This window comes from Jatropha curcas, chromosome 11, assembly GCF_041381405.1.
Source record: "Jatropha curcas cultivar XTBG-Jc1 chromosome 11, XTBG_Jcur_1.0, whole genome shotgun sequence".
In the NCBI taxonomy this organism is placed as follows: Eukaryota; Viridiplantae; Streptophyta; class Magnoliopsida; order Malpighiales; family Euphorbiaceae; genus Jatropha; species Jatropha curcas.
Window position 1 is genome coordinate 23,669,269 of NC_143161.1, and position 27,127 is coordinate 23,696,395.

Genomic DNA, 27,127 nt, shown 5'->3' on the forward strand with positions numbered 1-27,127 from the left:
CATCTACTAATACTTTTCTGTTCGGATTGGTTGTTGAGAATCACAAGTTAATTATTGAACGTAGAAACAATATTATTGTTGGATGAGGAGAGAAGCTAATGTGTAGAGTTTGTTCATTAACTAGAGTTTCCTATTAATATGATAGTTTCAAACAAATGTGATTCGATTCGTGATTGCATTTCTTAATTGTTTTCTTAATGAATTTGATATTTTTTTCTTTTTTTTTTTTTTTTTTAAAAAGTAATTACCTCGGTTATCCCGCTATTCTAAATGGGCTTTACAATTTATAATTTGTGTTAAAAAATTTAGTAAAATTAGAGCATTATCAGATGTACCATAATATTTTTTTATTTAAAAAAAAGAGTAACTTTATCATGACAATTACCCACCCTTTGATGAGATTTGAAAAAGGCAGGACCTTTAGCCATCATTTGATTCTCAAATTTAAACAAAAAGTCCAAAGCATAGATTCCACCAATGCTAAACAAGTATGAACGGTACTTGCTAGGAGATGCTGACGTCTACTACAATTAATTTTGTAATTATTACTTTACTTAATTATTCCTTCTCAACATCATCATTTTCAACCGCTGCCTTAATTTTGTGATACAACCATAACTTATTCGTCAACCATAATTTTAATGACAATTATTACAAAAATGGATCAATTTTGGAACCTAACCATTTCATCGCATCAACACAGTAAAACCATTTAACCTCACATCTTGTTTGATTTTAAATAATTTATAATATAAAATTTCATCTATTAATATTTTATATTCAATTTCACAAATTAAATTTATAAAGTCAATAATCGTGATTTGATTGATTTTTTCATTTTTGGTGAATCAATAATAAGAAACCGAAACAGATAAAATAATATATTAAAAAAATTAAAATTAAACTGAATTTTTATAAATCAACTTGAATTAAACCTAACCAACAGTTGATCAGCTTTGTCTTTATCGTATTATGTCAGCCCTAATCATTTGTATCAAAAGAGCATTAAATAAAAGATTCCAGCTTGATCAATCAAACAAAAATAGATCACCAATGAAAACTTCAAAATCAACATTGCATTGCAAAAAATTGAAAACATTTCTTTTTCCAGACTCTACACAAATTAAAGGAAAAATTAATAATTTAAAAGACAGCGTCGCCCTTGATACTTAACATCTCTGTACAGGTGTATTAACTGTAATGCCCTCAGCATTTTAACACAATTCCAATCCCGAAACCCAGCATCAGCGCCATGAGATCAAAGTCAAATGCCTTCCAACAATACACCGTTTTTGTAATTCCGACGACTGCCAATTGAAAATAAACCGCAAAAGGCGAAAAGAAAAAGGAGCGGGAAAAACATAGTAATGGAAACAGAGGAACAAATGTAAAATGAAAAACAGAAAACGAAACTAAGGAAAGGACTGATCTGTTTTTGTTCGTCTGTACCTTTTTTTTTTTTTTTTTTTTAAAAAGGTTAAATCACCTGTCATTTACCGTCCGTCACCATCACGCACCAATCCTTCAGCGACAGACGCCAATCTCTGGAGGTTCAACTTCACAACTGTATCGGCAAAGAGCCGCGTGTCCTCCTCAGTGTTTCCTTGTGGTACGTCGACAACGTACGATTCTAAAACAACGGTCCAGATCCTACCGTCACGTTCAAACCGATGCACAGACGTCACCGACCGGTAATTCCTCAGCCTATGCTCTCCTCCAATAATAGTAAAACCCGTGACTTGTCGGTCATCGTCCAAGATATCCAGCCTCTCGGTACTGGTGGCAGCCGGTAAGCCGGAGATCACGTTGACGTCACGTGTGGACCCTACAGTCATTGTAAATCCTGGCTCCACGGTGCAGCTCTTGATGAAGTGCTTGTAAGTCTGTGGCTTGTCGAAACGGCGTACTATGGACCAGATGACGTCGTTTCGAGCCATGATGCGTTGGGCTAACAGAGAAGAACATTGGCTTGGGACGATTCTGTAGGTGTGTAACTCAGATATAAATGGAGCTAACTCATCGAACTCAGCCTGAGTCAACCCGAGTGGAATCGTCAAATGATGAGCTGTGTCAGTTGGTTCTTGTTCTGGGTCGGCCATAGAGACTGATGAGAGAGAGAGAGAGAGTGAGAGAGGAGATAAGTCAGGTTTTGTTTTTCGAAATAAAGAAAGGGGATTTTGAACAAACAGTGAGGGCAAATTGGTAACTCCAACATGGTTTTTTATTAATATTAAAATTTTAGTATTTGATTTTTGGGATTTTTTTTTAAAGAATAATATATTTTGCAGTAATAAAATATTGTGCTTTATGGGATATGTGAAAGGTGGCAAGTGGGTGAAAGGGACAGCTGGGATAGGGTTAACTGCGTTTCATGTTGATTGCTTGACAGATCAACCTGTCTAAGCTGCGAAGCCGAACTGGACTGTTACCTGATTTAATGTTTTTATTTCTTTTTTTTGTTTCTAAAAACTAATTTCCCAGGAAATAATAATAATAACTCTGATGCTAAATTTTTTAATTTTTTTCTATTTGGTACATGTACAGGAAATGTCATGTAATAAACAAAAATTCAGATTTTAAAATCCACGAAATTTTTTATTAAATAAAACGTTTACAAATTATAAATAAATAATCTAAAATTTTTTTTAAAAATTAAACTTTAATATGGTACCCAATTTTTAAAAAAAAAAATAGTATTAACAGCACTTTGCACGTTAAAACTTATCATATTTACTTTTTTGTTATTTTTTCGGTTTTTTTAAAATATGATTGATTGGTTACTTTTAAATATAATAAAAATAATAATAAATTATTGAGTAAAAAATAAATACATCAATTAGGTGCTTTTATTTAATATTTTATTGTAAATATTATAATATATATGTATGTAGATAAATTTTTTTTTTTTTTTTGCAAGGAAGACAAAACAAATGAATATCGTAAAAATTCAATCAAATTATAGAAAAATAAAATAAAATTTTAAAAATTTCTTTAAAAAAACAGAAATTAAAAGGAGAGAACATTTAGAATTTTATTTTTTATTTATATTTTAGTTGAACGATTATTATTATCAAATATTTACAATTAAATGTATTTAAAATTTCAAAAATATAATTGATTATTTGCAATCTTAAAAAAGGATATACAATAAAAGAAGAATTCTTTAATATCTTTATTTATTTTTATATAAATTTTAATTATAAAAATCTATATTTTTATTTATGTACTAATTTATTTATTGTCTTATTGCTTTAATTAATAATTCTTTACCACTCATATGATGTTTGAGATTTTATATTATTGATATAATTAATATACAATAAACAAAAACATCAATTAAACTATTAAAAATTTTAATAATATTTTTTATTAACATTTTAATAAAAATTCAAATTAAATTGATTTGTTTTCACAATACTTTAAATTTAAATTTAATGTTTAAGGAAGTCTTAATTAGAATTTAATTAATAGAATGTATTATTATAACTATGTTAGAGTTTGAGTTAGATATAAATTAATAAAAAAATGCAAATAAATTTTATTATTTAACTATCAAATATTAATAATTGATAATAGACATGGATATCCGATGACATTTTATGCTTCTTTATGTTGCGCGCAACATCATTCGTTAATGCAGCTTATTATCCTAAAATACAATTCAATTAAAATTCAAACTCTAATTACTAATAATTTATTATTTAATTAAAATAAAAATAATTTATTACTTAATTACTAATCTAACAAATTTAATTTCTTCAAGTCTACCATACCATACTCAAATTTAATTTGAGTTTGGAGACTCTCCCTATTCAGGTTGGTATTTATTTATTTATTTATTTATTTTTGTCCTATATATATATTATCTCTCCCTATTCAGGATCACTATATTAACTTGGATTAATCGGTGAATTGGTGTTATATTTTTAAGGCTCCGTTTATTTTTAAGTCTCCATTTATTTTCGAAAGATAATATTTTGCATAATTTTCCGTTGTTTGAGGTGTTTAGAAAAATAGGTCAACGGAAAATATTTTTCTGATCGAAGTAAAATTAAGTCATTTATTAAGAAAAATAACTCTCCATTTTCGAAAGAGTAAAATATTTTTCGGATATTGACAAATCTTATAAATTCATATTTTTTTTTTAATTTATTAATCATTGTAGTCACTGCCACCAGTTATCATTTACCACCAACTACCACCACTGGCCACTGGCGGCTTTCATAATATATATATATATATATATATAGTGCATTCTTTTCATATTTAACAATAAAATTTTTAAATTATAAAAATTCTATTATTATTAAAAAATTTTATGAGATAAAAACTTTAATATCTTTAATTAATTTTCAATATTATAACCAAACGGAAAATAAGTTATTTGGAAAATATTTTTCAAGAAAAATGTTTTCCATAGAAAATATTGTTCAATAAATTATTTCCTATAAAGAACTGTAATATTAACGTTACAAACATATTATAGGAAAATATGCAGGAAAATGCATTTGACTCGAATCGCCAAAATCTTCTCCGATGTGTCCTTAGATGAATTACAATTATATGTCTAAAAAATATTAAAAAAAAAAAAAAAATCCTCAGAATTTAAGAGGAATTGTTCGAAAAAGAATAACAAGCACAAACCACTACTTATAAACACATCAAACAAGATGGCAAATAATCATTAAAGAACAACTACAATAAAAAAAATATTATCAGGTAATAATTAAAACGAGTAAATATAAAAGTTAAAGAAATGGAATCGCTCGAAAAAGAATGATAGGCAAAAACCATTAATTTTAAATCCAACGAATAAATAAAAAGACTAAATAAAATAACCTATTTTCGAATAAGCCTCGAAATATATAATAATATTAATTAAATCCAACATTAGTTATTTATTTTTGTTCATCTAATTATTCTTTCATTTCTTGTATAGATAAAACAATTTTCATAATAAATTTTTTTTTTCATTAGTGACATGTTCGTAATAAAATTTTTCTTAAAAAGATGCTTATTATAATGATTAATTATGCATTAGTGACATGTTCGTAAAATAGTGAAAAAAATATAATAAAATTTAAGATAAAGAATTAAATTTATTTTTTTAATAAATATCTTTCATTTTAAAGGATAATAATAAAATTTAATAAATATTAGAATGATTAATTAATAAATATATAAATATTAATCATAATTTTGCTCTCACAATGCAGGCAAGTATCCTTTACTTTTTGTTAGCTGTTATTTATATATTAATAAATAAATTGACAATGTGGGCAAATATTCTTTACTTTTTGCCAATAATTCTTTTGATTAATTAATAAATATTAACTAATATTGTCTAATATTTGTCTGTTAATATATTCTATAAGGTTTATACTTTTGGTTTTGTTCAAGAAGAAATATCCTTGTGCCAGAAATCTATTGTTGATTTAGACTTAAAAGCAGAAGATGTTGCTTTAACGAACCATGAGATTTGAAAAAGGAGAAATTTAACTCAAAAGTTATGGATTTTGCAGAGATATAACAAAAGTATGTTGATGCAAAAATCAAGAATACAATGGATTTGAGAAGGAGACTCAAATACTAGTTTTTCCATGCTACTGTTAATAGAAGATGCATTAAAAACCACATTGGAGGCCTTTTTGTGGATGGCTCATGGATTTCAAAAGTTAGCCAAGTCAGAGCTGTTACAAAACAATTCTTTTCTAATATTTATGCAGATTTTCCTAAACCAAGACCTGTTTTAGTTGGAGGTGTAATCAAATGTCTTTCACTTGAAGATGATGCAGCTTTTGAAGTGCCATTCTCGGAAGAAGAAATAAAGATGGCAGTGTGGAGTTGTGCTTCTTTTAAGGCTCCAGGTCTTGATGGTTGCACAATGGGATTTTACAAGCAAAGTTGGGAGATTATAAAGGGGATCTGTTTAGACTAATCCATGAATTTTTTCAGCATGGCAAACTCACAAAAGGGATCAACCCTAGTTTTCTCACTCTAGTTCCAAAGAAGTTGTCTCCATAAACTCTTAATGACTTTAGACCCATCTCTCTAATAGGTAGCGTCTATAAGGTAATTTCAAAACTCACTTTATGATTGAAAAAGGTTATGGACTCCATCATTGAGGAATCTCAATCAGCTTTTATCGGAGGGAGGCAAATTATTGATGGTATCCTTATTTGCAATGAAATAATGCATGAATTAAAGCTAAGAAAGGTAAAAGGTGTATAATTTAAAGCTAATTTTGAAAAGCGCATGATTCAGTCAATTGGAAGTTTTTGGTGGATTTGATGTCAAAAATGGGGTTTGGTTCAAAATGGAGGAGTTGGATAGAACAGTGTCTTAAAAGCTCTAAGTATCTGTGCTTATTAATGGCTCCCAGACTGAGGAATTTCAAATGTCTAGAGGTCTAAAGTAGGGAGACCCACTCTCCCCCTTTCTTTTTCTAATTGTTGTTGAGGGCCTTAATGTGCTAATTCAAAAGGCTATAAGACTTGGTTTTCGTTCTGGTTAAACATAGTTAATGAAGATGTTATTATTTCACACCTTCAATTTGCTGATAATTCAATAATTTTTAATTATGCAAATAGTGATCAATTCAGAATCTCGGGAGGATTTTACTATGTTTTCAATTATTGTCATACCTCAAGGTAAGCTTCCAGAAGAGTAACCTTTTTGGTTTAAATATGACTAGAGAGGAGTTGCAACAATTTGAAGGTCTTTTGAATTGTTTACCAGGAAATTTGCCAACAAAGTACTTGGGGATACCTGTTGGATGTGGTCCAAGAAACGTAAAGACTTGGCAATCTATTATTGACAAGTTTGCAGCCAAGTAGCCGGAATAAAAAGTAGACACTTCTCTTTAAGAGGTAATGTGTCCCTTATAAAATTAGTCTTATCTTCCCTCCCTTTTTGTTTCATGTCTATTTGCAAAGTTCAAAGAAAGGTAATCACGAATATAGAATCAATGCAAAGAAAATTTCTATGGGGCGAAGGTTTGGAGGGAGAAAGACCTCTCAATTGGGTGGCGTGACATACTATCTGTTCAAGTAGAAAATATAGAGGTTTAGAAATACAGGCTATCAAAAGGAAAAATTTAGCTCTCTTGGGTAAATGATGGTGGCGTTTCAAGTCAGAGAAAGGCTTTATATGGAAAAAAGTTTTTGCAGCAAAAAATGGTGAAGAGGCTTTGCTTAAATCAAATTCAGATATTGTGTTATGGAGAAAACTATCCCTTATGTAGCATGATATTTTTGCAATTGGTGAGAGTTCTATTATTTCTGATATCCTTAAATATGAGTTTAGATGGGTGATTGGTAATGGGGTTCAAGTTCCTGTTTTTGCAAAACTCCTAGTTGTATGCATCCCTATCTTTATTTTTCCTAGACTCTTTCGGCTTGCTACAAATAAAAGAGCTTATATTTATTATAATGGTTATTTCATGGAAGAAAACTGGGTTTGGACAGTAGATTGATTTGGTATCTCAAAAGCTTTGAGGGACAGAGTTGGGAGCAGCTATCATCTAGTATGAAAGGTATTTCAATCATCCCTGAAGATGAAGACAAAATAGTGTGGACTTTCAATAAAATAAGTTTGTTTTCAGTTAAAAACTTCAATTCTTTAATGGAAGAAAAAGAAATGAGTGCTCTTGAGGTAAATTTCAATCTAAAATTATTATGATCTTCTTTTATTCCAATGAAAATCTCTATTTTTATTTGCAAATTTTTTTTTGAATAAGATCCCTTGTAGATTATTTAATAGAAACATCGTTCAAAATTTTGGCTAGTGCTTGTTCTTTGTGCAATAATGAGATTGAGTCTATTGATCATTGTCTTCTTACATGTTACATGGTAAAAGACATCTTGATTATGATTTTCAACTAGTGGAAGATTTTTGGTGTTCTTCCTTGTAGTCTAGTTAGCTTGGGTTGGTAATGGGAGAGCCTTATATGGTTAAAAAGATCTCAATTAGTTTGGAATTCTTTATTTTTTGTAGTTATTTGCTCCTTATGTTGAGGAGGAATAAACTTATATTTTCAAATGAAAATCTAGACTCAGTTCAGATTTTGGACATTGTAAAGTGAAGAGTTTTAAACTTTTCAAGATCAAGTTTCCTTTTATTCCCTATTGTATCTCAGATTGTTTCTTTTTTCCTTTATTGGCGTGTTCTAGTATACGAATAATGCATGATGGGGCTGTTGATTCTCCTTCTATTGGTATATGGGAAAATCTTCCAGCTGGTGTTTTTAAATTTAATGTTGATGGTTTGGCGGAAGAGCAGCCAGGAGTTGCTGGTGTTGGATGAGTTCTTAGGAACTGACTCGATGTGGTTATCTACAGTTTTTACAAGTCAATGGGTATTATGGACTCCAATGAAGTAGAATTTTTCGCCATTCTTCATGCAATTAAAATTTTTGCTGCATCACTGTTAAAACATCACCCACTTGTGATTGAATCTGATTCTAGGAATGCAGCTGAATGAATTTTGCAAAAGAAAAAGAGACCTTGGTGTTGGTGGAAACATTTTAACAAGTTAGATTCTCTTGTCTCCTTTTTAACTTATGTTAGTTTCTACCATATTGGGAGAAATAAGAATCATTTTGTTGATTCTCTTGCACAGAAAGGAGTTGAAGTGGAAGATGTTTTCTTAGCTTGGATTCAATTTTTGGATTGGATTTCCTTTTGTTTATATACTCTCTTTTCCTAACTCTAGATAAATAATAATTCTTATTTTTCTATTTTAATTTGTTTTGGTTCCAAGTTGTTTCATTAAATAATTTCGGATTAGGTTTGGGTGTATAGGGAAGCCTGATGACTCACGTTCAGTTGCTTGAAAATTTAAGTTTTTCCTAATTTATGTTAAAAAAATAAATTATTTTGCTAATAAAAAAATATTAGCTAGTATTCAAATAAGAACTTAACATAACCAATCAAAATTAAACCACCTTTATTTTTAAACCAATAAAATTAAAATCCTCAATGATATTTTTGTTAATCTATAAACTTAGTAGAGGCGTTTTAGGAACCCAATGTTCCCCATTGGTACTTTACATATACTAGTCTTTTCTATAACGTGCGTTGCATATTGATAATGCTCGTTATATTTTCATTTTTTGTATTCTTTTAATTTTTTATTTATATAAAATTAAAGCATAATTTTTTGTTTATATTAAAATAAATACAATTGATTAATTTGTATTGGATTTTATCGTATATGCTATTTGTAACGCTATTTCTTATGTACTTGATTCTATTTTTATATAATGTAGTATCAAAATAAAGGGCAATTTAATCTCTATACCTAATCTTTCAGTCCCTAATTTATAAATGTAGATTCTTAAATCTCTGATAGATGCTCAAAAGAAAATCAAGTCATCTCTCAATCCCTAACCATTTGCTCTCAATTTCAAATCAATATCTATATACAACTATAAATTATTTTTTACTAGTAGGTAAAAAAAAGAAAATGAGAAAATGATTTGAATTGATAATGGTAATCTTTTTGGCTAGAGTGATATTATTACTTACCCAGTGTATTAGAGAAAAGAATATATGAATATACACAACAATTCTTGAAATCCAAAAAATGACCCAAAATAGAAATATATAGTTCTAGTTTTTTTTCTTTTTAAATTTCATAAACGTCATTTTCTTTCAAGTCAAATAGATTTAAAATATAAAAGAAAAAATATAAAAAAATTAAAAAATTTTAATCATTAGGCCATCTATTTATTGTAAGGGAGATATAAATCTCTTATTAAAATAAAATAATAGTGGTTACAAATTAATTCAATAATGAAAAGAAAAATAAAAAAATAGAAAATTGTAATTAAGAATAAAAGTCTTTTAAGAACACAACATATAACAAGAAATAAATTATATTAAACAAATTACCAATCTGAATTTCAAAAATCAACCTTAAAAAAATGATAATTTAATAAAATTTAATGTTGATGGATAAAAAAAAGTTAAATCAATAAACGAAAATAACAATACAAATCATGCTAGGATCCAATGAATAGATCTTATTAGTATCCTTAATGAATAATAATAAATTACATTTATTCTTTTTAAAAAAATTATAACCAATCAAATTAAAGATTTAATAAAAGTAAAAAACAAAACATATTATATTCTTATCATGTTTAACATATATCTTATATAGTATAATATAACCAATCAAAATCAAATTACCTTTAATTTTCAACCAATATTATTAAATATTTAAAGATATTATATTCTTTTACCACATTTAATAGATACCTTATTTAATCAAATTAATTTTATTTTTTTAATCAATATTATTAAAATATTAAAGATATTGGATTCTTTTTACCACGTTTAATAGATATCATCTTATTTAGTATATAATATAGTTTCTTAGTTTATCCAATAGAATTTGAATAGGATTTTTTAGATAGAAAATATTGATTTGGAATTTTTTAATGTTGCCCCGCTAATAATTGATATTTATTATATTCTCGTTCTTTTTTTCAAAAAAATATACATTAAAATAGGAGACGATTATTATTTTTCCTTCAATTTTGTTAAAACTATTCAAACAAAAAATTAATTAGGACCATATAAATTTTTTTATACTTTATTAATAACATTTAATAACATAATATTAAGCAAATTAATAGTAAAATGTTTAATAAATTTTAATAGTTATTTATGAATTAAACAAATAAAATAATATAAATACACGTAATAGCATAAACAGTAAAAAAATACGGAAATAGTAAGCATACACAATTTCCCGATTAAAATTTTTAATAATATGTAATATTAGTGTTATATTTTTAAGGTAAGATACTAAATTATATATAACATATTTTAAAATTTTTTCACATTGCACAACTGAATTTTTTTAATAAAAGATTTTTATGTAACATATATTTTTCTTTTTTTTATCTCTCTCCTAAATAAAATAATTTAAATTATAACTAAAATAGAATCAAATATTTAATAAATGAAATATAAAAATTTTCAAATATCTCAATTATCATATATATTTATTAAAAAATAAATTTAGAAAAGAAAAACTTAAAATTTTGAAATGTTTAAATATCTATATGTATTTATTTTAAAAAATAATTTTTATAAATATATCCAATCAACTAATAAAATACAATAATCTAATTGGCTATGTATAAGATTATTTTAGAATATTATAAATTATCGGAAATCTCATTATTTCCCTTCATTCCCACTTTTATATATAGTATAGAATTATAGATTATGGATAGATAGATAAACATAATAAAAAATTATTACGATGATAATTGACATGCGTTACACAAGACAATATCATGTGCTTCATGTCGTATTTTTTAGTGAAAATTAATACTTATAGGAAATAAAATATTTCATGAAAAAATTAATAAATTATATATAATTCTATAAATTGATTCAAATTATTGGAGTCCAGTTCATTTGAGTTTGTTTATTAGCAAAAAAATTTGGTATGCATCATTATTTATTTAAGACTGATTTATTTTCATGAACAATTTTAAAATCTTAAAGTTTAATTAAAGAGATAGTTCGACTTTAGTTTTTAGCATAATTATTTTCATTTTTGTTTTTTTATTATATATATATATATATATATATATATTAAGTTGATCAACTGGATTTTTGCAACTACGAAATTAATACAATCAACCAAAAATAAACTTGAATAATTTTCTATTATTATATAATATTAATTTTCTATTTAGAATTAGATTAAACTTTCTAATAGAATAACCCGAAATAACACTGCGCGCTACACAACATGGGCTAGCCTTTCCCTTGGCTTACCAAATTGATGAAAACAACTGTGGTCGAGAGGCCAATTTCGAATGGCCTCAATCTTTCTGTCATCTACATGAATTCCTTCCGAGCTAACAATATAACCAAGGAATAGAATCTGCTCCGTCATAAAGTTGCACTTCTTAAGGTTGATGTACAACTCATTTTTCTGCAAAGCATCCAACACCCCTCGAAGGTGCTGAAGGTGTTTTTTCTTGCTACGACTAAAAATCAAGTTGTCATCAAAGTCAACAACCACAAATTTACGTAAGAAAGGACGCAAAACCTGAGTCATAAGTCGCATGAACGTGCTCGGTGCGTTAGTCAACCCAAATGGCATAACCAACCACTCATATAATCCTTCCTTGGTCTTGAAGGCAGTCTTCCATTCATCTCCCTCTTTGATTCGAATTTGATGATACCCGCTGCAAAGATCTATTTTAGAAAATACTATAGATCCCGATAATTAGTCCAACATGTGCTCCAGACAAGGAATAGGGAATCTATACTGCACCGTGATCTTGTTGATGGCCCTGCTATCAACACTCATTCTCCAGGTCCCATCCTTCTTTGGTACCAATAAGGCAGGAACTCCACAAGGACTAATGCTCTCCCGAATATGTCCCTTCTTCAATAATTCTTTTACCTATTCTTAAAGAATCTGACTCTCCTTTGGGTTCATCTTGTAATGGGGCAGGTTTGGTATCTTCGATCTAGGGATAAAATTAATTTGATGTTGAATGTCCCGCAACAGTGGAAGTGTAGATGGTTCTTCAATTATGGCATGAAAATCATCTAGCAACTCCTTGACTGGTGTTGGTACTAGTGCCCCTTCATTAGAACCTGTCTCTGGCTTAATCAGCAATGCCAACACACCTCCAGACTTCTCAATGGCACTAGATAATTCCTGCAAATTGGAAGAAATAGCGACTATGGATTTCCCCTCCACTTTAGAAGCTTTGACAGAAGATCTAGAAGGTAGGACAATGATATTCTTATTTTTCCAGGTGAACATGTATGAGTTCTCTCTACCCGTGTGCAATGCATCTACATCATACTGCCATGGACATCCTAATAGTACCCCGCAAGCATCCATATCCACAACATTACAATTGACACAGTTTGAGTATGACTTTCCCATTGAAATAAGAACCTTACAAATCCAGTTTACTTCAATTGTTGGACCCTCTTTAATCCACCCTACCTTGTATGGTGAAGGATGTGGTTCTGTGGGTAAGTTTAGCTTCCAACCAGCTGCTTGGTTATCAAATTTTCACAACTGCAACTATCATTAATGAGTCGGCACACTGCTTCACCAACCCGACATTTAGCTTGGAAAATTTTTCTCCGTTGAGTTTTGATTTCTTGTCTTGGAGGGCATAAAATTTTCTAAATAACAAACGTAACCTCACCTTCTTTTGAACCAGCGATGGACAGTTCATCTTCTCCTTCTTCAACCTCAGGCACCTCATCAACTACATTAACTTGTCGAAGCCCTTCATTAGTCACCCTTCGCTCTAGACATACACTATAAAAAATTCACTCATTTGCGACCGACAAATCGGTTGCAAAATGTAATAAATCGGTCGCTAAATACCATCAGCGACTGATTTGTGATCGATAATAATCAGTCGCAAAAGTGCTCATCGCAAAATTTTTTGCGACCGAATTACTAATCTGTCGCTAATTTGCGATCGTAGTATCAGTTGCAAAAATATAAATATCAGTCGCAAAAGTTGGTCATGTCTTCCTTCTAAAATTCTATCGCAAATGGGTCGCAGATTGTGTCTGTCGCAATTTATTAAATGTGGTCGGAATTAGGTCGCAAATGTTAAAAGTTGTTGGTCGATCATCTGTCGCAATTTTAAATTTGACAGTTATATATTTGGTTGTGGTTTGGTCGCAAATCTGTCGCAAATATACAATTACAAAAAAAAAAAATTTAATAATATTAAAAACCATAATTTTTTGCACTTGTGAAAACCGACATAAATAAATAAATATATATATCTCACAATCACAACACAATAACAATATAAAAATGTAATTGTTAATGTAATGTACTGTACAAAATTTGAAAAAACCATAAAAGCTAAAATGGTCCAAAATCAAATCTACGAGGTTGGTCATCTACACGATCCAGTGTCGTATCACCGGGAGGAGTACCTGCTAGATGTGTCATAGTGTCGGCAGGAGTGACCAAGGTATCGTCTTCAGTATCGGGATCAAGAGGAGACGGTAGTGGCTGCTATTGAGCTGTCAAAACATCTCAATTTGTAGCAGGCGCAGGGTCAGAGGAAGAAGTACTAGCACCAGGCTGATTGGACAACCACATGACATGCGCTCTAAGCTCTGCAAGTTGTCTCTCTTGCTCATCAACACGAGCTGATAATGCAGTAAACTCCTCAGCACTGTGCTGGGGCTGTGGTCCTGAGCTGGCTGCAGAAGCGTTAGATGCTGAGCCGTAGTAAAACTGTGATGCCTGAGACCCGATGCCATATACTTTCCTCTTGTTTTCGCCCCCTACGGCCTCCAGATAAAGTGCTAACCCATCAATTCTTGACTTAGATTTAGATTCAGCTTGAGAAGAAACAAGACGCTCGCGAGCTGTACTATAGTTCTCCTGAAAACAATAAATTAATTAATCAATGCAGTTGCAAGCTTTATTATATTGAACTTGTACACGTAAGCAACAACTAGAAGGTAAATATAAATATTCTTCATTGTTATTTACATTGATGCCCACCCCACGTCTGTCGATAAACGTATTTCCATCGTGGCCTGCGTGTGAATGTAAGTAAACACCTCGATCGGTGTGGGCTCACGACCATATTTTTCAGCCTGTAATAAATTTTTATGCATGATATATTAATATAGTGTCATTTCATTGAACATCAGTTTTGTAACTGTGACTAGTTGACTCACTAATAATTGAGATGTCTCTATAGCAGATATTGATTCGCTTGTGTCTCGAGAAGGTTCTGCTCCATCACCGCCAGTCTCACTGCGCCTATTTTGTGCAAATATCTCACGCTTTCTCTTGAATGCAGGATCCTCCCAAGCCTTTTGCCAGCTCTCCCATATTTCTTGAGACACGCGCTGCTGCTTCTTATCGCTTTTTCGCATCCCATATCGCTTGAATGTAGGATTCTTCCATTTACCTCTTCTGCACCTAACTCTGTAACTTTCATAAGCCCCAGATCTTCAATTTCTTGTAATATTTCAACTCCAGACTTCACAGGCGGGGGGGGGGGGGGGGAGGGATTAGCAATAGTCGCGTTCTTTCTACAGCATTGTCAATTTCTCCTCTAAGGGTGAGATTCTGCTAAGAATTTGCGGTGACAATCAAACAAACATTGTTTACCTCTATTTTTTAGTGTAAATGCATTAGTGTTTTCCATGCAATGAGGACAAGCCAATTTGCTTGCCGTACTTTACCCAGATAACATTCCAAATGCTGGAAAATCACTGATGGTCCAAAGCAAAGCAGCTCGCATTATGAAATTCTGATTGGCCGAAATATCGAACGTTTCAACCCCATATTCCCATAAATAATTAAGTTCAGCAATCAAAGGTTGTAAAAACACATCAATTTTGTGTTTCGGATTATTAGGACAGGTACAATAACACATAAAAATATGTATTCATCTTTCATACACATTGAGGGTGGTAGATTATATGGTGTGACAATGACAGGCCATGATGAATATTGTTGTCCTGATTGGCCGAACGGCTGAAACCCATCAGTACAAAGTCCCAATCTCACGTTTCTCATTTCAGCAGCAAATACAGGATGATTGTTATCAAAGTGTTCCTAGGCTTCAGAGTCTGACGGATGAGTCATTATACCATATGGCCTCATATTCATGCAAAGCATGCCATCTCATGTGTTTAGCTGTCGCCTTAGATGCATATAACCTTTGAAGGCAAGGAACAAGAGGGAAATAATACATCTTCTTGAAAGCCTTCTCTTTTTGTACTCTACCAGTCCCTTGATCCCGCCATTAATATCTTGGAAGATTACAAAACTTGCATTCTCTTAATTCAGAGTCAAGACCCCAGTATATCATACAATTATTACGATAACAATCAATCTTTTCCACGGGTAGTCCTAATCCCCGAACTGATTTTTTTGTCCGGTAAAAATTATCAACCATCGTATGGCCTTCAGGTAATATTTCTTTTGCTAACTACACAAAATTATCGTAACACCTTTCTGAAAAATGGTGCTCCGCTTTCATGTGAAGTAATCGTGCCAAAACAGATAGAACTGAATGATTCTTGCGTCGAGGCCACAGTTCACTGTTAGCTACACTTAGCATGTTAAACAATTATTATGCTGCATAGTTTGGCGATTCTACCATATTATCCCAATGAAATTGATAAGGCTCACCTCCTAAACTTACCGGAATATAGTGGCCTGACCTACTGGAAACTCAAGGTTCACCATGATGTATCCATTCGTAATAATTTTCCACGAACCATTTTTGCATAAATGAAGTTTAATTGTATCGATATTTAAGAATGCTCTAGTTTGACACTTCTTGTGATTACATGTACACCTCAACTAATTACCATCCATACAACTGGGATTACCAACTGCAAACTGTATAAAAGCCTCCAATCCTTACAAGAACTGTTGTCTTAATATCCCATTGATCTCGTACCTCCAGTACATCCAATCTCGATTAGTCTGCATTTTTTTACCTAATTAACACTCTGTTTATAAAGGGCAAATTATATGTAATTGCATTAGTCCTAAACCATCCTTAAAACATGCCAAATGTAATGTTCCATTTACATTTCTAACTTACTAAGGTTATTTCTATAATAAGGGTAACTATATATATGTAAACTCATTAAGTTCATTATTTTCAACTAAGGTTATATATATATATAAACTTACTATAATATCAGTAAGTGTATGATTCCTCATATTCAATTTTTTTAAAAAAAATTCGACAGCACTTCGCATAACACAATCAAATCTCAAATTAAAACACACTTCAATAAAGACTTCTATATCATACTAACATTCTCCAAAGGCAACATGGCCACTACTAGGCCTTCAATGCAAACGCATAATTCATTTCATAACAAAAAAAAAAAAAAAAGAATAATAACTACAATAATAACAAATAAAATGCATTATTTCATAATTACAAAAAAACGAATAAATATTAGTTTATGGTTTGTTTTAGTTATATGCACATATATTGTCAAGGGTGTATATATGCACATATATTGATTTATCTATTTATGCACTTATTTTATATTATGGTTTGTTTTAGTTAAACGATTGTGTTTATGTGTCATTTGTTTTACTTGAATTTTTAGTTCTTTTTATTAACATCAATTAATGAGGTGTGATTTTTTTGTTTTTCACTTTACTTTTACTAATGTTACAAAAGGATGTTCTTCATCTTTAATTTTTCTAAGAATTTGACAAATGTTTAGAAATAAATAACAAATAACATGAGAATTTATTATGTTTCTTTTTATTATTTAAATATATTTAAGTTTTACAAAAGGTGTTATGGCACTCTATATTTTTATTGCAATCAATTGAACACTTTAAATTTTAAAATTGCATCTATTGAATACTTTACTTATAAAATTATTTCATTGAATGCTCTAATTAATAAAATTAGATTGATTAAATATTGATTAAATTACATATCAGATTTTTCCCAAAATATAAAAAATTCCAAAATTATCATATTACAATATCAGATTTTCTTTTTTTCCTTTTGTCATTTATTTTAATAACACACACAATGCAACTACAACAAAATAACAACTAAATCACAACTAAAACAACTAAACAACAACTAATTTTTTGTCATGCAACTACAAGAACAACCAAAAAAAAATTAAATCCACAAAAAAAAAAAAAAAAAAAAAACGGAGAGGAACTCGTACCTGACTTGACGACCACGAACGAAGAGGAGAAGGGTTTCTCCGGCAACTGGCACTACAATAGAGCAGAGAAGGAGGTAGCAAACGGTTGGGAACGACGCTGCAAATGGCTAGGAACGGCGTTGCAAACAGAGGAGGAGAAGAAAGAAGAAGGAGACTGCTCGCGCAAGTTATAAAGCCCTAACTTTTGCGACCGACGTGTCGGACGTAAATTATTCACAAAATCGGTTGCAATTTTTAATTCTGCGATGTCGTTTTAATATGGAGCAAATTGCGACCGATTTGAGACAAAACTCATCGGTCGCAAACAATCAGTCGCAAATCGGTCACTAATCCTTCACAGACGGAAAACTAAATTTGGCGGGAATTATTAGCGCTATAGTTAGTGACGGATTTATTATCGGTCACAAATCCGTCGCAAATTCTGTCGCCGTTTGGTCACAAATCGGTCGGCAAATATTCACTCTCCCAATCATTGCAATTGGTCTCAATATCATCGCAATATTGTGATCGATTTTCATCGATCGCAAAAATCGGTCGCAAAAACACGTTTTCTTTTGTAGTGATATGTTAGATGTATGCCCCGGTTTTATGCAACGATAACAATAGTCTTCGGTTGGCTTCTAATACGGATTCAACTTATTGTTTCTGTCTGCCATGGGTACCTTTCTCCAGGAGTCTTTCTTTTCTTCTATTGAGGGCTGCTGTGAATTTTGGTTATTAAAAGGAGTTGCTGCTCTTGAATTCAGTCCACCGGAATTTCTATTATACTGTTGATTTCCAGGTGAATATTGTTGCCTGAAATTTTGATTAAAATTAGATGGTTGTCGAAGCTGCCAATTAATTCTATCTTCTGCACGTTTGGCCATCTCAATTGCATTTGCCAATGTGAAAATTGCAGCTACACCCATCATACACATTATATCATAGTTCAGCCCCCTCTGATAATGAGCTACCTACTGGAATTTAGTTTCACAGTTGTCACAACAAGCCTGTAATCTCAAAAACTCTTTCGTGTACTCATCAACTTTTCAGTTTCCTTGAAAACAATCATGATACCTGTTATACAAAATTTGAGAGTGATCATTGGGAAGGAAACGTTGCTCTATCATCTGTTTCATTAAAATCCAATCTCGCAAAAGTTCAATCCTTTGATGATGGCGTTCGTTTTGAATAGAATGCCACCATGCTGCTACTCCTCTTTCAGTTTTTAGGCCACAATGGAGACTTTACGTTCATCCTCAAAATTCATAACCTCGAAGAATAATTTGACTTCTGCTAGCCAATCAAGGGTGCTTTCAATATTTACTGATCCTGAGAAAGGTTGAAGGTCTACCTTTATTTTGTATCCATCATGAAAGTTTTCACCATTGTTTCTATAATCTCGGTCTCCATAATAACGATTTTGATGCCTTGCATAATTTGGTTGCTGATGATTTGAAGCTGTAGGTTGAGGGTTGCCTTGTTGGATTGCGAGAGTCAACTGTCTAATCTATTTGGTTAACTCTTCGAACCTCACCTCTATGGTTGTGAATCGTGTCTCATGATTGTCGGCCATGGAGATTCTTCGCCTTTCGGTTCTGATACCAACTGATGTAGAACGGTTACGTGAATGAGAATAACGATTATACTCTGTCAGGAGTTTTGATCAATAACGTATGATCTGACGAATAAAATAGAGAATTAAAACTCTCAAGAAGCTTGTTGATATGAATAATAATCAAAGGTAATTGATATGCCAATAATACAAAATAACCTATTTACAGATTTAGGCTAAAATTTATAAAACCTTAAAAATAGCACAAAATTCATAAATAAACTAAACTCTAGTAAGGGAGGCGACACGGGTGTGCCGTAGATTCTTAGGGGCAAGCACTGGGCCTGCTTAGCATGTCATGGGCATGCCGAAACTTGATTCTTCATAGTCTCATCAACACGGGCGTGCTTGCCACGACACGGGCGTGCTAGGACTTCCAGAGGCTAGCACGGGCGAGGTAGTTGTGGCACGGGCGTGCCTGTGTTTCTTGGTCTTAGGCGTGTCTCGCGTCCTGGACTTCCAGAGTCTGGCACGGGCATGCTAGAGATAGCACAGTCGTGCTCCTTCTTCTTGGATTTGCAGCAATCCAAGTCTTTCATATACTTAAGTGCCAATTGCTCTGCATCAGATTAACACTCTAAAAGCTCCTAAGAAGAGAGTCTTATCCATTGCCAAAGATGTTAACCTATGCTAAACTCCTATAACTTTCAGCTCGGCTAACTCCAAAATCTAGTCAGATCACTATAATCCACTGGTAATCATTATTCAAACAAATAAATTTCAAAGACGGATTCTAGTCGATATTGAAAGTGCAATCAATCTCATCACACTAGATGTATTGCTCAATCTAAGGTTTGTAAAGGAGAAATTTCACAAAGTTCCATTCCCTCTAGTCAGATTGTGTGATAAGATAGTTCCTTTATAAGGCGATGAACAATTTAAAAGAGGAATCCATGGAGAATTCATTATGGTAGACATCTCACTCTCATATAACACGATCCTTTGTCGTCCCATTTTCAACAATTAAAAGATTGTCATCAATTTAGCTTTACTATATCTCAAGCTGCCAATCCAAGGTTGTATAGTTGCATGCCCAAAAATAATGTTGTCACTTGTAAAGAAAAGATGAAAAATAGTAGGTCCCATCTATAATTTTGAGCTTCATGAAGTCTATCATCCTATACAGCTTTACAAATAAGATCAACCTGATAGAATTCAAGCCTAGTATAGTCAAATCATTCTTAAAAAATGTCATTTTATCCAATCATAAGCTTACTCATATACAATTTCAAATAAGATTGATCCTATACAGCTTTACAGATAAGACTTGAGAACACTTCAATACAGATCAAGAGAAAAACGGTTTCCTTGGCGAAGACTCCTTTGAGAGAAAAAAGTCTCCTTAGGCTCTCATTAAGTAAATTTCCTTGGCGATGGACTATATACTTATAAAAAAAATCATTAAAGTTGCAATATAATTTATGAATTTCTTTAAAATGCTTACTGAAATAAACAACTTAACATTCTGGAAAAAAAGAAATAGGGAGCAAACTAGTGACTTTATGTTTGTTCAAAGATGAGAAAATGGTTATACTCATTTTCGTTTGCATGCTTTTATCTTTCCTTTTCTCTATTTTTGTTTCTAATTATGAAAGGCCATCCTATAACCTTCTAAAATAATGATTACATGATTTGATTTTGTAACCAAGTGCGACATCCAATGCAGTTGAACGCTTTAACTATTAGACTGAGCTATTTTAGATTTTAAATACATGCTTTTAATCAAATGTATAGTCAAAATATATGATCTATCTTCAAGCGACAATTTTTTAAAAGGGTTCACGTTACGCTTTTGAAGGATATTTTTTAAAATCAAAATATGATTATTTAACTCAGTATATTTTCAGAAAATAACTCACTTGTGAAAAATATTTTTTAAATATTTTTTATTTTTTATTTTCAATATTTAAAATTAGTTTGAAAATTTAATATTTTAATTTATAAGACTATAAAAAATATCCAGAATTATAAAAGTTTCATATTTTAAAAATTTGTTATCAGATATGAGAAAAATGCATAAAAATAATGAACAATAAATTCATAAAATTTCAGAACTATAATCAGTGGCGATGACTCACAGAAAGATAATATTGACTATTATAAGAAATAAAATTTAAAAATTTATAAGAAAAAATGATTATTATTTATTAAGTGAATATATATTTCAAGTTTATTTATAAAAATAAAATATACAAATTAGAAAACATTTTGTTTAGTTATTTATAAGTGAATTATATATTTCAAATCTAATAGTTAATTTGCACTGAATAGATAGACCCCAATAGAGTTAGACAATAATCAACCGGTAAATATATACTATTTATCAAATATTTTCACTAAATTATTAAATTATTTTAATTTTTGTCATTTAAATAGTTAATTAAAAATAAATAAATAAATTTAAATTTATTTTAAAAATATATGATTATACTTTCATTCATTAACTATTAATGATTAGGAACAATTATCAATTGTATTAAATAATTGAATCAAATAGATCATAAATTCATATATAGTTGTTTCCAGTTTATAAATTGTGATTATTTTTCCATTAGAATGCAATTCATAAACTTAAAATTTTTGAAATTTAATAATGAATTTAAAAAATAAAACAGATCTCTTCTAATAATTAGATAACCATAAAATTTTGAGTTATGAATTTAAAAAATAAATCAGATATCTGGAATATTACCTTAACTTGAGGCGCATGGTTTGGATGGCCAAAGGGTCTTCTTTGAGGAGTTGATTTGTTGGAATTGAATAAGATGGTTCACTTTGGATTCTTGGGAAGAAAATGCATATACAGAAATGAATTGAATAAGTGATCCTTTGAAATAAGCCTCTCTAACTGCCAAATCCAATGGCATAGACCGCCTTTCAGTGCCTTTCACATAACAACTACTGCCCCATTTTGGTAAAGTTTGTTTCCCTTCCAAATACTTCATCTTTTTTTTTATTTGAAAAAAAAAGAAAACATATAATTAAAAGACAAGACATACACATCAATAATATAATAATCATCTAAATTTGGTTAAAGTCATAACATTCTTTCAAAAATTTATAACATATTAATAAAAACAGTGCGTATCTGATTGATTATGTTAGAAGAATAAATTGTATAAGGAAAGGATTGACCACCTTAATGATAGGGTCAATCCTTGTACAGTAAAAGGAAATGATTGACCATCTTAATGGTAGGATCAATCATTTCCTAAATTAGACGATACAGGATCTCTAGGATCAATCCTTGTACAGTAAAAGGAAAGGATTGACTACCTTAATGGTAGGATAAATCATTTTCTAAATTAGACGATACAGGATTCCTAGAACTATGTTAAATTGTCTATAAATTGTCTATAAGAGAAGAGTTGTACACAGAAAAAATTATAATGAGAATTGAAACCACTTCTTCAAACCTAAAACTCTAAATCTAATATGGTATCAGAGCAGTATCGATCCTAGGGTTCGATTACTTGTTCATCATTTACTAACAACTTACCTGTCCAGCGACATGAGTAACGAAGCCAATAGCAGTATCAATCCGGCACTGACTGAAGCGATAGAAGCATTGTCAACACAGATTGCCCAGTTGTTAAAACAACATACCACAATTCAATCAAACAATAACCAAACAGCCTTAGTCGATATTAAACTAAATGATCACAACTACTCCCTGTGATGAAGATTGATGCGATTGGCCATTAGTGCAAGGGGACGATTGGACCATATCACTAGAAATTCTCCACCTCCAGCCACAGAAGACCCAGTGTTTGCCATATGGGAGAAAAAGGATCTCTAAGTTTTTTCATGGATCATTCAAGCCATTGAACCGGACCTAGTTAGCTAGTACGTCGAATATCCAACGGCCAAAGACCTGTGGGATGGTTTAGCGGCTACATACCGAAGTGGGGAAGATGCGTTGCAAATCTTCAACCAGATGACAAAAGCAAACAGATAGCAATAGGGGCAACTAACACTGGAAAAATATTACAATATTTTTCAAGCAATTTGGTGAGAAATAGACAGAAGACAACCCAATCCAATGACAAGCCCAGCAAATATTTCTACATTTAACAGATTAAAGCAAGAAAGTCGACTGTACTAATTTCTCGCCGGAATGAATGATCGATTTGATTCGGTCAAGCGTGATTTACTGAAAGAAATTCCCTTACCATCCGTTGAAGCAGCGTATGCTACTGTCCGGAGGGAGACCGCCCGGATGAACATACTCAGTCCATCGGCAGCCATGGATAGCGGTGAAACTCCAAGCATTGGTAGCGGGTTAGCCACAAGAGGACAAGGGGAGAGGTCCAAGTCTATGGTGAAGAAAAAAAACCAGGTGCACAGTGAATAGCAGCCCTGACCAGACTTGGCAAACGGAGCAGCAAGTTCATTATTTCAAAGGAAAATTGATCGGAGCAGCCTCAAGTGTTCTTATTGCAACCTAATCGGACACATCAAGGACGAATGCTTTCGTCTCATTGGTTTTCCTGAATGGTGGAAGGACAACCCGAAGAGGAGAAATCGCGACCGGGAAAAAAGTGGCCGAGCCGCCGCCGTGATGAGCAACCAGGAGGTCGCTGGTGTCCACAGCAGCGGCGAAGATGGAGGATTTGCTACCATTGGAATAGGAAGAGGGGCAGCCGAAGCAAATGGGAGAGGAGAAAGAGATGGGACAGGTATAGGGTTTGGCAGGGGAAAATCACCTCCAAACCCTTCAATTCTTAATCATATTTATTTTGCACATAATTGTTTTGATCTACATGAATTAAGTACTGAAGGTTCTGATTGTATGCAATTAAGTCCTGATTCCTTTAAAACAATTCAGATTGACCCCGGAGGTTTTGAGAAAAAATAGAAAAAACTCAAAAAAAAAAAAAATAGAAATCATTCCCGGGTAATGAGAAAAAATTCGGCTAGGTCGAAAAAATACTCAAATGGTTATTTGACTGTGCGGCAACTGATACCAGAAAAACATAAAATTCAGACCGTCAATGGAGATTTTGTACCTATTAAAGGGGCAGGGTCCATAGAGTTATCCCCAACCCTGAAATTGTCCAAATGTCTCTATGTCCCATCATTGTCTTCTAAATCGCTATCCGTTAGTCAAGTGACAAAAGAACTGAATTGTATGCTTCTAATGCATTTGAATTTTTACCTTTTACAGGACATCCAGACATAGGAGATCATTGGGCGTGGCACTGAATACGATGGTTTGTACTATGTCGACGAAGTGGCTTGGACAGGGCCTGCACTTCTAGCTCATGGGATGACTAGTCGACAGAGTTGGTTGTGGCACCGACGATTGGGACACCTGTCACATGGTTACCTCAAAATCCTTTTTCCTCAGTTTCATAATAATACTCCTTGTGATACTTGTGTTTTGGCAAAAAGCCATAGGAAGCCTTTTTTTTCTAGTAACACTGGGGTTGCACATGCATTTGATTTAGTACACTCTGATGTATGGGGTCCTGCTTCGAACTCTGGAAACAATGTTTTTAAGTATTTTGTGTTATTTATTGATGATTGTACTCATATGACGTGGGTATATTTTTTAAAACACAAATCTGAGGTTCCACAGAAATTTGTGCATTTTTACAATCTCATCCATACCCAATTTCAAAAACAAGTTGGAATACTCAGATCTGATAATGGGGGGAATTTGTCAATCTTTCCATGTAAACCTTCTTCCGGGAAAATGGGTTAGTACACCAAACCACTTGTCCGAACACCCCACAACAGAATGGTGTAGCCGAACAAAAAAACAGAATCCTTCTTGAAATCACCGGAGCCTTAATGCTTGAATCTCAAGTTCCTCAGTCTTTTTGGCCTGAAGCTGTAACCACTGCAGTGTACCTTCTTAACCGTTTACCCATTAAGATACTTAACCTAAAAACCCCTCTACAATCTCTTTGAACACACCCAAGTGCCCCCAGCCTTGACACTATCACCTCGAATTTTTGGATGCTCAACCTTTGTTCATATTCCAAAGACTGAACGTTTGAAATTTGATCCCTGCACAGTCAAATGTGTCTTTGTGGGATATAGGATTAACCAAAAAGGCTACCGCTGCTATAACCCCAAAACCCGTCGTATGTACACCATAATGGACTGCGACTTTCTTGAAACTGAATATTTTTACCACACCCAACACAGTGGTCTGGGGGAGAGTAAAACAGAAATTGACCCACTGAGTTGGTTACTCAGTCCAACTTTGTCTGTCGGTGAATCTAACAAAAAAGCTAGTGGATTCATTGAGTGTGGATCCGTTGAGCCTGCTTCAGACAATGTAGAAATTACCGAATTTAGTGACACACCTAGGACTGCACAGTTGGATGTCCAGGAGGTAAGTACCCAAGTTCATAATGATTTTACTTCTACTTCACATTACTCTGAACATGAACATGCAGCTCCTAAGACAGAAGTAGTTGAGACTACAGGGAGATATATTCTTCCTCATAGAAGCACTCGAGGTATACCTCCGAAGAGATACTCACCAGAACATGAACCCAAAACGTCCAGATATCCAGTGGCTAACCTTGCCAGGGGGAGTTTGTCCGAAGTAGCCAAAGTGTTCACAACAATACCATACACTGAAGTTATTCCTAGAACAGTACAGGAGGCTCAACAAAAGAAGGAATGGAGATGGACTATGGAAGTTGAAATGGAGGCTCTTGAAAAAAAACGGAACCTGGCAAAAGTGCAAACTACATACTGGAAAGAAGATAGTTGGGTGCAGATGGGTTTTTACAGTGAAGCACAAGGCAGACAGAACCATAGAAAGATATAAAGCTCGGGTTGTGGCAAAGGGATACACTCAGACATATGGAGTGGATTACTCATAAACATTCAGTCCAGTAGTAAAAATTGATACGATTCAGATATTGTTCTCAGTGGCGGCCAATCTGGATTGGCCACTTCATCAGTTTGATGTGAAAAGTGCCTTTCTTCACGGTGACCTTAAGGAAGAAGTATATATGGAAGCACCACCAGGGTTTACCATGGGATTTCAACAAGGAGAAGTATGTAGACTGAAGAAGGTATTATACGGGCTAAATAGTCATCTAGAGCATGGTTTGGAAGATTTACTGTTGCGATGAATCGCTACAGGTATCGACAGAGCAACTTGGATCACACTTTGTTTCTAAAGAGAAGAAAAGAACTGATTACATGCCTAATTATCTACGTCAATGACATGATCATTATAGGCAATGATACAGAAGAAATTGCACATCTCCGGGGAAACTTGTTTAAAGAATTTGAAATGAAAGATTTGGGGGGACTGAAGTATTTTTTGGGAATTGAGGTATTGAGATCCAATCAGGGGATTTTCATATCTCAGCCAAAGTGTATCCTTGATCTCCTAACCGAGACTGGATTGATTGACTGTAAGCGAGTTGAGACCCCCTATCGTGGTGAGTCATGGTCTAAAAATAGAAGAGGAAGCAGACATGATAGATCGTGAGAGTTACCAAAGACTAGTAGGGAAGCTCATCTATCTCTCACACACTAGACTTGACATAGCGTATGCTATCAGAGTAGTAAGTCAGTTCATGCACAAGCCACAGGTGAAACATATGGATGCTGCCTTGAGAATTGTACGATACTTGAAAGGGTCACCAGGGAAAGGAATCATGTTCAGGAAAAATGGACACTTGGTGATACTTGGGTATACGGATACTGATTGGGCTGGGAATCAGGTAGATAGGAGATCGACATCGGGATATTTTTCTTTTGTTGGTAGGAACCTCATAACTTGGAAAAGCAAGAAGCAAAAAGTTGTAGCCCTGTCTAGTGTAGAAGCAGAATTCAGAGGAGA

The 27,127-nt window shown here is 32.4% G+C and overlaps 1 protein-coding gene across 1 annotated transcript; it reads right to left on the reverse strand.

Moving 5' to 3' along the window:
- Window positions 1-1,054: 1,054 nt before the first annotated feature.
- LOC105637399 (abscisic acid receptor PYR1) lies at window positions 1,055-2,161 on the reverse strand. The gene has a single exon (XM_012220848.4). It carries the CDS (start codon window positions 2,097-2,099, stop codon window positions 1,494-1,496), a length of 606 nt encoding a protein of 201 aa, XP_012076238.1. The 5' UTR covers window positions 2,100-2,161; the 3' UTR covers window positions 1,055-1,493.
- Between the last annotated feature and the right edge of the window lie 24,966 nt (window positions 2,162-27,127).

What these genes read in the sequence shown, in the direction of transcription:
- LOC105637399 (XM_012220848.4), bottom strand. Translation starts at nt 2,099, where the DNA reads ATGGCCGACCCAGAACAAGAACCAACTGACACAGCTCATCATTTGACG.